General features: G+C 42.3%; 1 protein-coding gene across 1 annotated transcript; it reads right to left on the bottom strand.

Annotated features, from left to right (window-relative positions):
- Positions 1-226: 226 nt before the first annotated feature.
- On the bottom strand, positions 227-17,057 carry strc1 (stereocilin 1). Its single transcript, XM_086196208.1, has 29 exons — positions 17,024-17,057; positions 16,047-16,748; positions 15,922-15,946; positions 13,458-14,820; positions 12,569-13,384; positions 11,702-11,767; positions 11,495-11,605; positions 11,246-11,400; positions 9,683-9,869; positions 9,298-9,413; positions 8,699-8,828; positions 8,397-8,579; positions 7,830-7,868; positions 7,577-7,747; positions 6,913-7,053; positions 6,332-6,393; positions 5,995-6,130; positions 5,479-5,567; positions 5,123-5,258; positions 4,846-5,042; positions 4,573-4,663; positions 3,689-3,860; positions 2,790-2,965; positions 2,488-2,643; positions 1,778-1,920; positions 1,488-1,636; positions 1,271-1,368; positions 894-1,044; positions 227-336 (listed from the first exon to the last, which is right to left on the bottom strand). The coding sequence occupies exons 1-29, from the start codon at positions 17,055-17,057 to the stop codon at positions 227-229; spliced, it is 6,105 nt and encodes a 2,034-aa protein (XP_086052334.1).
- Positions 17,058-17,790: the final 733 nt, after the last annotated feature.

Below are 17,790 nucleotides of genomic sequence, written 5' to 3'. Positions count from 1 at the left end.
CTACCTATATTTCTTTTCTCAACTCCTTTTGACGCTAAACACTTTTCCTTTGGTTCATTCAGTGCTGACAGTTATTTTAAATCCAGAGTTGCACAAAAGAAATGACAATTTCATAGTCAAATCAAATGCAGTCAACAGAAATTCTGAAGTGCTTATTTCATAGAGGCGTAGTAACCAAGTTAATCTTGGTTATGTTGGTGAGGACTTTTCTCCTGATCCATCAGGGTCAGGAGCCAGGCCAGATCTGCTCCGGGGCGGACAGGATGATCAGCAGCATCAGCAGTCCCAGTGTCAGACACACAGGACTGTGGCTCAGCGCCGACCCCAGTGACTTCCCTAGAGGAACACAGTGATCAGTACAGTGGCTCTCTGGATTTGTTCAGTCAACAGAGATGTAATATTCCAGTATATCTGTTTTGTTTTAAGAGCTGCAGAAACTATAGTGAAGTAAACTGGGATCCTTTTAAAGTTGAATATGATGTGTGATATAATCTTTCAATTTCATATAATGAAGTGTGGTTAATTCAATATATTTCTCTAAAATTAGTTTCTAACAGATATGTGTGACATACTTCATACAACTCTAATAAGGAGCTCGAGTATTGAATGCATTCAAACTCGGAAAAATGAAAATGAAATTCCCTTTCTGTAGGTTTTCCAGGTGCATGGCTTCATGTTCTTGTGATTATTTCAGGTTTTCTTAAGTGTGCTGCTGAAGTACTGTTTTCTAATTATGCAATGCACAAAAGCAGCAGCCACTTTTGTTACATACTATATAGCATCAATTTGGCAAGAAGTTTGAAGGGAATGTTATACAAAATGGAATGATTTATGCAAATTTTGAATTAACAAGCAAAAAGTGGACAAAACAGTGAGATGGTTGTGTCAGCCACCTCTGAAGTCCACTGGTCTGTCCTCCCAGGGTGTCAGCACCATAGCCAGAGCTGTTCTCTGAACATCTGACAGAGCTAAGAGCTGCTCCTCCGTTACTGCTGCCGCTTGCTCGTACGAGAACACGCTGATCTGTCTCTGATGGAAAACCACCTTGAAGTGTCATGTCAGAGAGAAACAGAGAGAAGAGGACAGAGAGAACAAGATAGCAGCATGTGGATATGAACACGTCACCAACAGCGACTAGGATTATCCATTATGGATTACACTCCAGAGGAGGGTCCAGAGGAGGGACCTGATGGAAAGCTGTGAAATTTTTAATCATAAGGCCTTTATGCTGTCAATATTGTCGCAATTTTCTAGATAAATGTCAACTTACAGCAAACTTGTCAGGGGATATAAGGGAGATTGCCATTGGTGTGACTCCTTCAATTTGTTCTTTCACCAAGGCAGACATGGCCATGTCAGGGAGACCAGCTGCAAAGGGTTTCAAGTGAGTTACACCGCACAAAGATTCACTGGAATCCAGATGTAGTTGTGACAATAATAAAATATCTGTACCAGCCAGTTTATTGTCATCTGCTGTGTGAATTTACCTGCCAGGACTCCGATCTCAATGAAGACATCACTTCCCCATGAACTAATGGGTCCGAAAGCAAGGCTGTGGGTTAGCAGGCCGACCAGTGCCAGCAGCTGCTCTTCTGAGCAGGACAGCCTGAGCTGACTCAACCAGAGCACCGCCTTGCTGCAGCCACCAGGGGAAGATACAGTATGTCAACAATGAGGAGTGGAACTGGAAATGTCTATGACTGAATGTAGCCAGCAGATGGGTGATGGAAGAGAAGAACTGAACACTTGGATTCAAAAGCTTCAAAGGTTTACTCACCTGAACTCTACAGCGTTAAAAGAGTTCATCTCAGAAGGTTTAGCTCCGCACACGATGTGACCCATTGCTACCAGAGTACTGGAGTCAAGCTGGCTTGGACTTTGCTTGGTGGAGTTTAACACGGTGATGAACAGTGCAGCCAGCTAGGATGACAACAAGAGTCGTGGTCCTTCAAACAAAAGCTTTTCAGTGATGGAGGAGTCAGCATGCATTTCACATTGTTCTGTACATCAACAGTACTTGTTTGATATAAAGTTATCTACTAACTTCATTCAGCTCAGGGATCCCGACAGAGAGGCACTTATTCATTTGAATAAATATGGAGTATTTTTTATTGAACTGAACATTTAGCATCATGTGTATCCAAATATAACATGGGCATGTGGGTCTTTGATTAATAAATGTGTCTTACAAAGGAACAAAGCAGCAAAAGTAGAAATTTGTAAGAAATGATTTGAGATTTGGGGACAGACAAGCAAAAAAGTATACATATAAGTAAGAGATGGTACCAAAATGTTATATGTTCCAGAACTGAATGACACTAAGTAGACATGAAGAGTAAAGCTTAAAATTTGTTATAGTCTCTTGCCTTATAAGCTTCTGCATATCATCAAATTAAAAATACGAGCCCTTATTTTAAGCTCTATCCTTTTTTTTTTTTTTTTTGGTTTACCATTTAGACATGTTGAGCAGTTTCATAAAGCACCTACCTGTCTGTCACTCCAGGCACTGACAGCGCCCATTGAAGCGATGCTGCTGCGTTCAGTCAGTCGCAGGGAGCTCAGCTCCTCCACTGACATCTCTAATGCTAGTCGGCCCAGCTGAGCGATCACAGACTGGGGGAGAGAGGTGACGGGGCCGTGCATCTTCAAACACATGCCATAATCCACAGGAGCCCAGAAAAGACAGAGCAGACACACACCTTTACGAGCTGGAGGGGGGACATGAGGCTGGCCAGTGCACTTATTAAACACATATGTGAGTGTGTTGATGGATCACAAAAGAATCGGACCTGTTTCACTCGTTTGAGGACCTGGTTGCGTTGGTAAGAGGCGAGAAATGGGTCATTGCCCATCAGCTCTAGACAGTTAGCGAAGGCTGACGAGGACATGCTTGTCAGACTGTTTGAGGTCCAGGCGAAGGGAGCCGTTGTGTGTAGAATCTCACAGGTCGGGACCATAGGAGCCGCTAGTGAAGGCCAGACACACACAAATAAGCTGATAAATGTACTGGTTACATGTACAGTATGCACTGGGACAACCCTCGTAACTGGGAACAGATTAGGGATGCAGGATAATATCAGCATATCATCAGTATCAGCAGATATTGATCATTTCTTAAAATATATATTAGGATCAGTCCGATGGCCGATATTAATTTGTTTTGTTTCAATGCTCATTTTTGTTTAAACAAGAAGGTTTTTTTTTTAAATGTGTTGGAAAAAAAGAAAAACCTCATTCTTTCAAAAGTCCCTTTGTTAATATAGGTTTTCCACCATGAACAAAATGTTCATATCATATAGATGTAGATTGTATCAGCATCCAAAATATCAGCTGTCTGCCAAATCAGTTGTAATCTATCAGCATTTTGGTAAAAAAATTCAATATCATACATCCCTGGTGCAAATGTTGTATTTGATCTGTCTGTGCAATTATTCCTTCAAAAATGTCTGTTTTGACTAGATTGCCATATAGTGAATCCTTCATGACATGACAAAGTATGTTGGTATAGTGATAAATATGTTAAATTTGTACAAAAGACAATATTTTCATAATGTTCCAATTTTGGATTATTATATATTTTCCTAGAATAGACAAAATCAAAATTATCAGAAAATTCCCAAAATAGCAGACAGGGACTCTCAATGAACAAATGTATTTTTAGGTATTTAAGAAGCAAAAGGAGGCTCACGGGACAGAGGATGTATTTTGAGGAAACCCAAGAAGAACTGAAGGACAAACTGCTGCTTTTCAGAAAAACGCCTCCTCTCGTTATCGTCGGAACAGTGGACCCCCACATCTCCATGCTCCCACTGACGTTGATTCATGAACAGCTTCTCTATACGCCCAACAGTCATCAACGCCTGTGGGAACACACATACAAACACACACCGATGGTTTCCGTGTCAACAGGAACTTCACCACCTGAGCCTGACACCTCTTGGAGATGTGACACCGACAGGATTTATTTACAGACTCTACTGGCCTAATCTGTCACGGTATCAAGTAACAATCCTGACACCTCACTGGGGATTTCTGGATGCGGAATCATACCGGAATTGTTCTCTAATAGAACTGCAACATTTAGAAGATTATCAGATTTTCAAATGAGCAAAACATACTTTGAAAACTCTTTGAAATTTGACAAAACATTCAGGTCAATTCCCAAATGTTAGAATTTGGAAAAGAACAGAATTGTCTTTATTGTCATTGGTATTGCTCATCATACAAGACCGTGGATTTTTAAAAATTTAACACAAGTACAATATGTAAAAGAGAGGAAATATGATGTCCAAACTGCATACAGTATATATGAGTAAAAAAAAAAAAAAGTACTGGTATTAATGTAGCTTGATTTGGTGCAGTATTATTTGGTTTATTGTTGGATGGGGAAAAAAAACATTAAAAATTGCTTAAACTCGGATTGCAATATGCATCTTTTCTAATATTTTAAATTCAAAGAAAAGAAACAGCTAGATAAATCAGTATTCCAAGTACACAACATACAGTTGCCAATACATCTGCATGGCAAACTTGTGCTATCTCAAGGCAACCAGGAGGAATCACTGAGCTCACCAAGGAGATCTCCTGCAGCTGGTCATCAGGCAGGAAGAAGAGAAACCTGTCCACCTGACTGAGTGTGGTCTGGTTCCAGCTCTGGACGGGGCTGTGAGGAAATGTAACACCATAATATACATATTACATTGTGGTGGGAGCCGCTGCTACTTGTGATTCGCAAAAAAAAAAAAAAAAAGCATTTGCAAAAGCTTATGTGAATCCTATCGTTAAACTTTTAAAAGTATTCATATTGTTTTGATCTTAACTTTGTGTTTGATGCAACCCTATTACCCGAAGGTGGCAGGTTCCAGCAAGATACGAGCCACTATATCCATCTTGCTGCTGCTATAGCAGAGTCCCTGGAGCAAATCCAGATTTTCAGTCAAGAATCTGCGATCCAGCTGGATGAAGACCTCATCCACTACAAACGTGGCCATGATGCCCAGCGAACGGAACTCTTCCTCAGTGAACATCCCAGTGTACATGCCCTGCAGACACAGGGAACATCAACCATTTCCACAGCCCTCTCTATTTGAAACTGACAGAAATAGAAATGTTGACTACTGACCATCCTCTGCACCATCTTGTCCACGAGGAGCTGCTGTTTTGTTCTTGACAGCAAGAGAAAGTGATGTGGATCCTCAACAATCATCTTCCTCAGAGTGTCCATCATATCAGTAGGGAACTTTTTGATGGTGCTCACCCTGAAACCAAACACACAAAATGAAACATTATCTTTATGCATAGTGAGAATCCATTAATTACCTGAATCACTAGGTGGATACTGTTTTTACATTAAGCAGAAATTGAGGCAAATGAACTTTTGGTGTATTATTAGTCTTTAAGGACTTCAACAAATAATTCTCTTCCATTTATGCATGTTAATAGACTTTTGTGGTTGGTTGGTATCAATTGTGGACTCACGGCATTGACAGGGCGATCTCAACTCCAAGATCTTCAAGCAGCTCAGAGAAGAACTCAAACTGATACAGCTCCTCGATTGCACACTTTTTCTTTCGGAACAAACACAAGTTAGGATGCCTCCTTTTATATCATGTGATGGGAACATTTTCGCCTTATTGTTGCCTGACCCTCCATATGTTACGAGCTTAGGAGTCTCTCAAAGCAACATATAGAAACAACAGGTGAATTAACACAAGTGAAAATGCAATTATTGTAGAAGGAAATAGATTCAATAACGAAACAATAAGAGGAGGATGCACTAACTGAGTTTCTCAGAGGAAAATATGTTTTAGCGGTTCTTCTGAATGGATTTGACGTGTGATGTGTCAGATTTTGCGACGCTGCTTGACTGAGTTATCTATCAAGGCCTTCTAAAGGGGGTTTGCATTGGAGGGGGTCCAGACGTAGCTGCAGAGCAAGATACAGACGGTCTCAGCAGGCTACCTTATTGTCAGATCAATCAAACATGTTGATTACCAGAGAGGTGTGCAGGGGACTGGGCTGCTGCCTCAGGAAAACCAAGATGTCCCTCACTGATGAAGGTGAGGAATCAGTTCTGAAGCGTTCTCGTAAGACTTCACAGCTCACACCCTGACCCACTGTTCCCAGACTCCTAGTTACGTCAAGAGGTCAGAGTCAAATGAACCATGTAGTATTTATGTGTACACACACACACACACACACACACACACACACACACACACACACACACACACACACACACACACACACACACACACACACACACACACACACACCTCACATTAGTGCATCACCCGCCAGAAGTGTTGAGAAATGTTCAAACTGCACTTACCTAAAATCCTGTTTAATGATGTTTGGTTTGGTATCAAGCACCTCTTTGAATATTGCTTTAGCCTGGGGAGGAAGACCTTCTGTTATATAGTTGTAGAATACAGGTTCCAGGCAGCTTGCGTTACAAGTGGGTGAGGGGGTGGGGGTGGGGGTGTGTGACAGCAATATGATATGAAGACAATTCTTGTCTTCGTTGTTTGCATTCACAGGCAAGTCCATTCACAGTGTCAGCGATGTCTCTGCTTCTGTTTTACAACTTAATAATTTAGTAACTAGTCAAGATAGTGTCATACACACCGTCTGGAGACAAACTGAGGAAGCACATTTAATTAGAGGAAGCATGAAGACATCAAAATACACAACCAGCTCAGGGTTAAATTCTCTCACTAATTTAATGGGAAACTTACTTTTATATTCATATTTACTGTAATTTTTTAGTGTATTTTCTAGCCCCTGATGGAAAAAAATAGACATAATTCCAAGAATTATAAAGTAGAGTTAACAAATATTTTGCATGCAAAGCATGTATATTTTTCATTTTCTATCTCCTCTATTTGATCAGAAAATAGGGTTTTGTCATACCTGCTGTGTGTTCCAGGGTTTTGTCGATGCAGTAGTGATGTTGTTCACAATTAAACGAGTCCTGGGCTGAATACTGAGCAGTGGCGTGGAATAGAGCAGAGGCTCAACATCATCCAGCCAGAAATGCACTTCTGGAAAGCCCTGATCAGAAAGGTGGTAAAATATGAGTTGAGGCATCTTCATTCCATAGTTGCAATGTTCTCATATGAGTCCAGCTGGAAACATTTATTGCATGTCACTACCAATCTTTTTATCTATCTGCCTCCAGACATACATTTCACCCAGAAATATTAGCATTCCACAGAAAGCAGAGTCACAGATGTGGTCTTCTGATGAAAAATGTGCATAACTCAAGAGATCTTTGGTGTGGTTTTTAAATGTGCACATGCTGAACCTGTGAAAGGACAATTTCAGTTGCTTGTGATGACAATACAGCTTTCTGGAATCTTAAAAATCTCCAAAGAGAAAGTGTAAGTACAGTTTTGTTATCATTCATGCATTCCTGGTCTCCTTGTTCATGTCTAAACAATAGTACCATCCAAACCATTACTGTCTCTAATAAGCTATTCATTTCTGCATTTTATTCAAAGTGCATTGTCCCATTTTCTTTCCGTTTGTCTTCAATATGCATGTATCCCACTCCCTATGTATGTGTGCGTTTTACCCATAGTTTGGTCGATATAGCATTTGCTTGTGGTGGGCTGAAGCCTGGTGTGTGTAGAGCCATGTCAGGCAGGGATGACAGCAGCTTGTCAGAGGTCAGCATCAGCAGTGTCTCTGTCTTTATCCCCACACAGAGGGAGCCGAGCTCCTGCAGCCAACCTGGAGCACTCAACTGGGCAAGGAGGAGGAAGAGAGAGTGGAGGTCAGGACTCACGAGACAGAGAGGACACTAGGCTCTTTATAAAGGTACTCACTGTGTTACTAGAAGACAACTTTTCTACGATGACAGAAGCCTGAAAAATATAAAATGATAGCAAATTTTAAAAAAAGGAAACTTTCAAGCTGAATTTGTCATTAATTCCACACCCTCCTCATCTAGCTCTTGGTGATATATTCAACCGTACAGTTTAATGTTTTTAATCTTTGGTTGAACTCCTGTTAGTTCACACAGCCTTGATGACGGACCTATAAAGGGTCTGTGGGCTGGAGGAAGTTAACCCTCATATGTCTTGCAAGACAACAGCTGTGAGACTGAGGTAAGAGTGAAAGGCTCCAGTTCAGATAATTGCTCTGAAGCAAAGCTCAGGTCTTTGACTTAGGAGCCGTCTCAGCTCAGGAGTCAGCCAGCCTGTCAGCTGTTCCTCAAGCCTACAAGCCCTTCCAGCTGCCAGGAAACCAACCCATGTTTGACAAATGGGGTCTTGTGCTGGGGAAAGGACTGACATTTTATTTACTAATTGGTTCACTAGAAAGAAAAAAAAGTGCCTGCATATGTCTAAGAGCGTGTCCTACATCAGGACAGGCTGAGCTCACTCCTCTACCTGGGCAGGACTGAAAGACACAGACTCAAGGGCAGGAAGTACTGCAAGTAGCTGTGACGGGGTGAGACCCTGCAGGAAAGTCACACCCAGTGAGGGCAGGAGGTGGGTGAGCTCTGCCAGGCGGTCGGTAGAGATTGAGGATGGGACCTTTAAGTCTGTGCTGTTTATTAACAAACTGGAAGTCTGGATATGAAAAAAATAGATAACACAAAGAGACAGCATCCATGATATTGATTTGTTGAGTGGTACAGAATATGAAAAACAATGTAGTCACTCCATGTTTTGTTACTTTACTTTCCTACCAGGTGGCTCGGTAGGCTGTATCCCTCCCGTGTGCAGTTCATTATAATGTCCCAGATGACACTGAAGGCCTCACTGGTTCTGTACACCAGAAGGTCCTGTGAGTCTGCCAAGCACGAGAGGTTTCCCAGCCTAGAATTACAAACACTCATTAAAACACTCATACACTTGTACTTAGTTTTTAGCTTTGAATGAAAGCCGATCACTCTTACAATCTGAAAGAGTATTTTAAACAAAACAATACAATTTCTGAGTAAAATGCAATGCTGTGTTGTAGAAGGCAGTGAGGGTCCTGGAGGCCCAGCAGCAGGCCAAACATTTTACTCCACGTTTTATTATCATTACATTATATGTAAGCTGCGCATTCATTGTGCATTAACTGTTTTGTTTCATGTGAATTCCACAGAAAGTCAACATGAAAATAAGCTTTTAGAAGCATGACATAGTAAGTCAACTGGATGGTCTCAGAACATACTGCATACTGCAGTATTTCCTAATGTCCATGTAAATTCTCCAGACTGTAAGTTAAAACCACCATCAAATAAAACTCCATTTAGAAGGACAGAAATGTTTGTGTTGCCTCTGGACTGTGTTCCCTGACCTGGTGAAGTCCTGAGCTGTCAGGTTTCGATAGGTGCCAACGATGCTCTGAGCAATGAATTCCTGCTTTAAAGGGGTCAGGGTGTTTTTTCGCAACACATCCAGTCCGTCTAATAGCTGGGAATATTGAAAAAGAAAAAAAAACAGTTAGAGTATCATTCCCCAAATATGTACAATCATTTTATGTCAAATTACTACAAGTGGTCACATACAGTTCATATTTCATGTGTCTCTGTCTTTACTGTATATTAGCAGAGGCACTACAGGACTTGGCTTCTGTAGAACACTATGACAGGTAGCACTTTTGTGCCCCGGGCTGATGGAACTGACAGAATCCTGGCTTCTCCAGTTTCTTAGCCAGGTGTCAGAGCTCAGAGTGCTGTTACCTGAGCAGGTGAGAGGTGCTGGAAGTTGTGGAAGGGCAGGTATGCGATCAAATTTCCTGTGTCCCTAATGAGTGACTGATGACCTCTGGTGATGTCGGAGGGGGGCATGACTTTGCTGTACCACAATCCAAATGCGCGCCGCTGATCCAGGGACATACGGCCCACGTTTCTGTTAATGGTGTCCCTTCTAAAAAAAAAAAAAAATAGAATAGTTTACAGTTATGAAATACACTGCCATTAATGTTTTAAATAATGAAACACTGTCTGTGTGATTGGAAGACTTGATTCAGCATATTAAATACAGTGGGTGACTGGGAAAAATAATTTGGCCTATATCTACCACTGTAGGCAGGTGCAATTAAAAATTTGATGTACTGTTCTCATTGTCCTTGCTTCATCATAAAATATGAAGCCTTAGGCAATGGATGATTAGTTAAGCTTGGCAAAAAACAAGATTGAAATTCGTAAAAAGTCAACAAAGTCTACATCTCTTAAAATCTGCATCTCTAAATATCACAAGTTTCAGGTTCAATTCATGCAAAAATTGACTATTTTTGCCATCAAACGTAACGTGTGAACTCGTGTTTGCAACATGAAAAGTCGGAGCATGACCTGTGGACTTGGAGCTCTCAGCACATTTCCATTTTCAAGGTCGGGAATGACACAAGAGGCGGCGTTCATTTGGACTCTTCTGGAGTTTCCATTCCTTGAGCTAAGCTAAGCTAACACTACCATGGCTGATACTGAATAAGCAAACTCACTCATTTATTTCTACTTTAAGGCAAATACTTACACAGCATGAAAAAAATAATATTGTTTTGCATGTATTTTATTGTTCTGAATTCAGATGTTAGTCAATCTCTTGCTTGGCTGTCGCACTGCAATATGATGAGACGCGTGTTTATTCTTTTTATAATTTTCATTCTAGTTTGAAACCAACCCCTCTTGAATTTGTACATTTAATGTGTGTTCCTGGCACCTCAGGGCGCATTGTCACATCATCTCTCTCATACTTCTGACACCAGGGACTTACTCACATCTCTTTTTGGAGGAGGGACACATCACATAATTCTGTGACATTCAAAACAATCATGCTGCTCTCTTCATGCTCTTAGCTGGTGTCATAAATATAGAAGTAACATGGGATGTGTTTGGTTGTCAGAGGAAACATTCACCAGAATCTGTAGAGTATTCAGTACGTGAACACGTTCAGTGTCAGAGGAGGACGAATAACTGTCCACACTAAAGTGAATGATCTATCAGCATGGAATTCTGGCTGGTTTATGGCTGTGGGTCAGTTGCTGCCATGTAATAGGGTTGTGTTAACCACATTCACACACACACACAAACACACACACACACACACACACACACACACACACAAAATCCACACTAATGCCTCTTCCTGTGGTATTCACAACCTCTTTAGTGGAAACTTTGCTTGAAGTTCATAAGGTGTGTACACAACCTCCCACGCTGTTAACACGAACTCAGGAGTTCCAACAGAATGCACACAGGAGAGTTCATTATGTAAAAGCCCTGTGACATCTAACATCCTCTCACACATTGAGGTTGTTTTGCAGTGAAGGCAAAGCTTGGATGTCAGTTGGACTGGCCACCTCCAGAAGAGGAGCCAGCTCAGGGAAGAGACTTCCATCCTTCACCAGGTGGCTCTGGAACAGCACTGACACCATGGTGGACAGGTACTTATCTGGCATCTGGCAAACACAAGCAAAGCCAGTTGTGTGAAAAAAGAGACAGTATCAAACTACTACATAAGGCTCGAGTATGTGTGATGATCTGATGGTTCACCTGCAGTGTATCTTCATTTCTTCTGTAGTATTGCAGTATCAGTCTTACGGTGGTGATATCAACTGTGCTGAGCACTGACCTAAGTTTGCTCAGGGGTATGTTGAAGTACTCCTAAAAAAAATGGGAAAAAGCAAATACATTTGTCCAAACAACCATGAAACGTGATAAATCTCACGTCACTGAAACTGGGGAAACTACGGGTGTCACCTTGATGATGAAGAATTCATCACTGGTCACATCTCTTGCTGTCTGCATCAAACTGGTAAGCACCGTCTACAAGGAGGAAACAGACACACGGATACGGTTGTAAAACCAGAGGGATTTAAAGCACTATATAATCTGGTAGTCTGTTGTGACACATTACTGTAATTGTCAAATCACATGTGAACCAGTGGAGATTACACACAGAGGAGGAGATTCTGTCGATATCGATGGCAGGAATGTAACTCTACACCGTGTCATCATGTTGTATTGAGTAGGTCAACAGTTTGATATTGACACTAACGGTTAACTGATTATGGATTAATCATTAGATACACAGAAACTGACAAGCCGAATAAACATTGAGGAAGTTCAATTTATTCAAATTACTCTGCTCAACCTAAAGAATATGTTTATTTTTCGGTATAAGAATACACATATTCGTCTAGTACTTCGCTTTGGTACGAATTTACTTGATTGTTCTAATTTTGTTGCACTCTACATTTCTTACCTGCCACACTTCAGTCACAAATTGGGGACATCTGACTACATTTGTTAACCAGATTTATTTGGAGGCAAAATTAAGATTCTATACACAAAAAAATGATGAAAATACTTCATTTTTCATCTTCATTAATACAACAGTGATATTAATCATATAATATGAAAAATAATATGCCACCCATGGGGGTATTTTGCAGAATTAAATTTACTTTTAAAAGTTTTAGTACATTTTTAACATACTGTTAATAAAGGTAAGTTTTAATTTCAGAACTTCAATGTGTTGATTTTGTGTTCCTGAATTGGTGCTTTTACTCTAAAGGTAGAAAGTTATCTGTCAGTGCTCCAGTGCCTGACAGTCAAATTGCTTACCCCAAAGCACTGCAGCAAGACCCTCTTCTTCTCAAAGTTGTTCTCTCTCTCCAGATAGTGAACAACAGACTCCAGCACACTCAGCCTAATGTTCTTGGTAACATGCAGTGAGATGTTCTTAACCTCCTCTAAAGCCAACAGCACCACAACTGTAGTGCTTACTGCCTGCTCCAACACTGCAGCTACAGGTGGAGTCACCAGGTATTCCACCCTGGACCTCAGGCTCTGCACCCAGCAGTGCATCATCATCTGCAATGCTAAATTCTGACTGGCTCCAGGCTGGCAGGCTGTGGTGAAGTCAGCAGAGCAGGTCAGGTTGAACTGCCTCACCAGGATTTTGGCCAAGCAAAAATTATCCTCAGTTGTGTTGTTGGCAGCGGTGGTGTAGTTGGTGTAGGTGGCACACATCATGCTCACCCACATGCTAGAGGGCTCCTGCGCTAGCAGGAAGAGGAGGCCAGGATTGGGGCAGATAGATGATACAAAATGGGTCTGATCATGCTCCCAGCAGAGAGTCAGGAGTGCTGCATCTGGTAGGGATATGCTCCAGGTGGAGTACTGGCACTGCTCTGTAGGTTTGAATCCTGTCACAGCTCCACCTTGTCCTCCATTCTCAACAGGAGGTGCCCCAGGCTTTGAATGGTTGGCACAGAACTGTATCAACCATGTGTTGTCCTGATTGGCCAACAGGTTCTGGAGGACTGTCTCATTGGAGCAGACTTTTAAAGTGAAATTATTTGGTTCCAACTCAGCGCAGAGAGCGAGCTCAGTCATGTCCACGATGATGGGACGGTTCCATTCAGAGAACTTGCACACCTGAGGTGAGAGATTATGTATCAAAATAGAATTTATGTACATAGACGTAGGCTGGATACATCTAAATACTTACCTGTGGTAAAACCTCTATTTCCTCCACTTCCTTGTCCATGCAGACTGACTTCAGCCATTTGTTCTGTGGGTTTACTAAAAGCTTTTGAAACACAGATGCCTTGCAGCAGACATTCTTCTGGAAAGCCAGCTGATCATGCTGCCAACACAGGCCGACCACGGAATCATCCACCTGCCGTTCTCCCCACGTGTGGTAGTCACACCAGTCTGCAATAATGAAGGGCTGTGCTGTGGTGTGTGAAAAACTCAGAGCGGTGTTGCAGTGATCCCAAAGCCAAGCATGTTCCTGCTTTCGTAGCAGGTCAGACAGGAAAGTTTGGTTCGAACAAACCTTTTCAGCAAAACCCCTGGGATCGTTACGAATGCACTGTGACAAAACATTAGTAGTAATCTGCATCACGTCATGCCACTCTGAGTAGCGGCAAGGGTCTAACGCAAGCAAATCCTGGCCAGGGATTGGAGGTGAAGGAGGCAAACTGCTGCAGTTAGGCATGAACTGTATGTTTTCAGGGTTAGAAAATAAAAGCATGAAGAATCCAGTGTGTTCACAGATGAGTTTGGTCAGCCTGGGTCTGTCCAGACTCAGGCAGAACTCCAGTAAGTGTGGGTCCACTGGGACTGCAGGCTGGTCAATCCACTGCTCATAGATGCAGAAGTGACTCACCATGAAGCCAGGGTCTCCTGAGGCATTTGTACAGTATCCATACAGCCAGCTGTTCATCTGGTCTACTAGCAACATTCTCATCAACAAAGCACTGTGACACACATGCTTCACAAACTCCTCACGCTCGTTATCGCTGCACACAGAAACAAGGACAGCATCCACCGCCTGGTTTTCTAGCCAGCTGTGGTAATTGCAGGCGAGCTCTTGGAGGTTGGAAGCTTCTCTTGATATTCGCTGAGGTGCAGAGTGAGGTAAGAGGACAGGAGGGTCGACGGAAGGGAAAGGATGCACGTCCCCATCGTTGCAATCCAATGACTTACTGAGCAGTGGTGACATCAGCGCTTGAATAACATAACACATGTTGCTCCACACATGCTCAATCTGCTGCGGGCTGAGGGTGCTGAGTGCCTGGCACAAGCTGAGCACAGTTGAGGAGGACCCTTCTCTTGAACCTTGCAGGATTTCAGCACACATTGTGTCATTGAGTGTGGCCAGATTTTGGCGATCACACTGGAGAGGGATGTAGTTGCTGTTAACAGTGTCTGCCCCTGGGATGCTGCGTTGGAGGGGCACGCTGGGAGGATTCTGGCACTCTGGACCCGGATATCTGCATAGATTCTGTTGAGGAGCCAAGACGGTTTCCAATAGAATGTTGATGATCGAGTTACCGAAGGACCAGCTTACATTGTGCCTTATTCCCCTAAACAAGACAAATACAATGATTACATTATATGATTTGGTTAATAAGACATTAATATAAATTCATAAACTTCTCAAGTCACACCAAATCTTGATCAGGATACTGTAAAATCAACAGCAGCCTCAGGGACTAAAGGCCAAAATGCACTGCAATAATCTGACGTGCACATTTGCCAAAAATTGCTGAAACTGTACTCACAATGTACAGCCACATAGCCCATTACCATATTATTGAGACCCCTGCTCTAAATTGACCGTAGGTGTGGCTGTGACTGTGAATGGTTGTCTGTCTATGTGTTGGCCCTGCAATGGACTGGTGACCTGTCTACCCGTCCCATGTGCCCCGCCTCATGTCTGAAGGCTGCTGAGATAGGCTCCAGCCCCCTCGCGACCCTTAACAGGATAAGTGGTAGAAAATGGATGGATGGATTTTCTGAGAAGCAGAATTCATTCTCCTCATGATCAGCTGCTCTCTATCAGCTCAACTGATGGTTTTCCTACGGCCTCATTGAGAAGTCTGCGGTGTCTCAAATTACTTGCGATACAATGAGGTATTAGGGTGGCACGGTGGTGCAGTGGTTAGCACTGTCGCCTCACAGCAAGAAGGTTCGGGGTTCAAGTCCCAGCTCAGGTATGGGATCTTTCTGTGTGAGTCTCCATGTTCTCCCTGTTCCTGTGTGGGTTCTCTCTGGTACTCCAGCTTCCTCCCACAGTCCAAAGACATCAAGAGGGGACGAGGCTGATTGATACTCTAAATTGACTGTAGGTGTGACTGTGAGTGTGAATGGTTGTCTGTCTCTATGTGTTGGTCCTGTGATGGACTGGTGACCCGTCCAAGGTGAACTCTCTTGCCCGAAAGCTGCTGGGATAGGCTCCAGCCCCCCTGGCAACCCTTAACAGGAATAAGCGGAAGAAAATGGATGGATGGATGGACAATGAGGTATTCCTTTTCAACATTTTCAAAAGGTGTGTGGCATTTCTGTCGTCATATGCCTAAAGCATCACAGCATGGGGCTTCAAAGTATACGCAACTGACGCCGATCGGAAGTAGTGAAAAACTACATACGGTACCTTTAGTGTGAGGAGCGCTCAGATGACCTACCACATTATGAGCTGCTTCAGATCCCCTGTGGAGCAAGTAGGAGAAGATTGTCATTGTCATACAGAATTAGTTATAAACTACATGATGATGCTTAAATCATTGAACTGATAGAAAACAAGATTTACCTTGCTCGCAGGTCTCTTTTCCTTCCAAAGTTGGGATTCTTATCCCAAACTGTAAGGCTATTTTGATATAGTCTACTGGTACTTGGAGTATTGTTGCCATGAAATTTGAGATGTGAGTCACAGCTACATCCACCATGCCACTCACTACAGTCATTAAATTCCCAGAAAGTGGGAGACTTGACAGGATATTTATAAATGTCTGCTGAAAACCATTTAATGCTGCCTCTGCTGAGTCCCCCATCCTGAGGTAGGCCCTCAGGAAACTGCTTGACTCTGCATCAGTACCATCGCTCAGGGCAGTGCAAGTCTGTTTCAGGGATGACATGAATGCTAGTAGCGGTTTACCCAACTCCAGAGACACCGTCTTTGTTAGCTCAGCCTCAAGTCCACAGTCCTGTCTCCCAGATAAAATGCAAACTAATGTTTTGGGGAGGTCATCTATGAATCTCTCTCTCAGCAGCGAATGGAACACATTAAACATGTTTCTCAGAAAACTATAATATGAATTTAAATCAATACTCTCTTCTGTGGAGGAAATCTTGATGCCTCGGGTGTTGTCATTTCCCCTGGACAAGGAATGAATTTGATTGATAACTGCCTGGATGTCTTCCTCTAAACTGGTGCCACCACTGAGAATCTGGTCTGGCTTTTTTTGTATTAGTTTGGTTTGAGAAGTCACTTGCTTGACATCACATATAATTCCTGCGGATAAACAAGAATGAATTTATGAGTATCATTAATATTTGTCTAGAATTCTAGAGTTAACATCATTTTTTGTCTTTTAACTTCCTGCAATTGTTCTGAAACTTTAAAACATAAAAATTAGGTGCAACCAAGCATGATTTATTCCTGAAGGTGGTTAATTGAAATTTTACAAAAACTAAGTGTGAGATAAAATGCTATATTGCAGTTACAACAGTACATCTTCATGTAATACTACACTTTGAATGATCCATGCTGGGTAGTTAGTTACTTACCAAAGAGGATGTACACCATACAAGCAGCCAACATTATTCAGGTTATTTGAGAAAAACCACTCCAAATGTAAATGTAATATATCTTCTTAGAATTATCCGTTAGAGGAGGAGCTGTTCAGTTGAGGCAAATAAACAGGATTCAGAAAATGGACGTTCATACTTGTAAACAGTACAAAGTCAGTCAGAGTTCACTCATCAAGCGTCATCCATGCTGTGAGAGGCTGCAGGCTCCTCACCTCCGCATGTACCTGCAACGCAACACCTTCTTTAAAAGCAGCGTAATTAAGGACGGGGTCGGAAAAGTAGGTGCGAAATGAGGGCTGTGAAACGCAGAAGGGATTTCGGCAGCGATCCATCCAGTCTGAATTATTAATAAATCATGTTGATGAACTCCTACTCTGAAACACGAGTCCTGCCAGGAGACACCGGCGGAGGATTGACGTGACATCTGCTACAAACACTACAGGGACAGTAAGACGTTTATGAAGACTGAGACACGTGTTCACTGATAATGTTAGAGATGTGATACAGGGTCACTGTCAGCCCCAAGTCTATCTGACACTATGTTACACGCCTGAGTGTCATCGATAGATTCATTCATGCAGCACCTGTATGATCGACGGTGCACTGCAGCGTCAGGATGAAATTGTAGTACACGATCTAACCACAGGGTGGAGCAGTTTACTAAAGGTGTTAAGTGCTCTTTATGTCAAAACGATCTTGGAAGTGATTATCCGATGAGTTGACATGGGAAATACACAAAAGCC

This window comes from Aulostomus chinensis, chromosome 2 (genome assembly GCF_037954235.1).
Source record: "Aulostomus chinensis isolate RoL2024-O1b breed Wild chromosome 2, RoL_Achi_v1.0, whole genome shotgun sequence".
Classification (NCBI taxonomy): Eukaryota; Metazoa; Chordata; class Actinopteri; order Syngnathiformes; family Aulostomidae; genus Aulostomus; species Aulostomus chinensis.
Note: the sequence above shows the minus strand (reverse complement) of the source record. Positions and strands in the feature narration are given on the sequence as shown.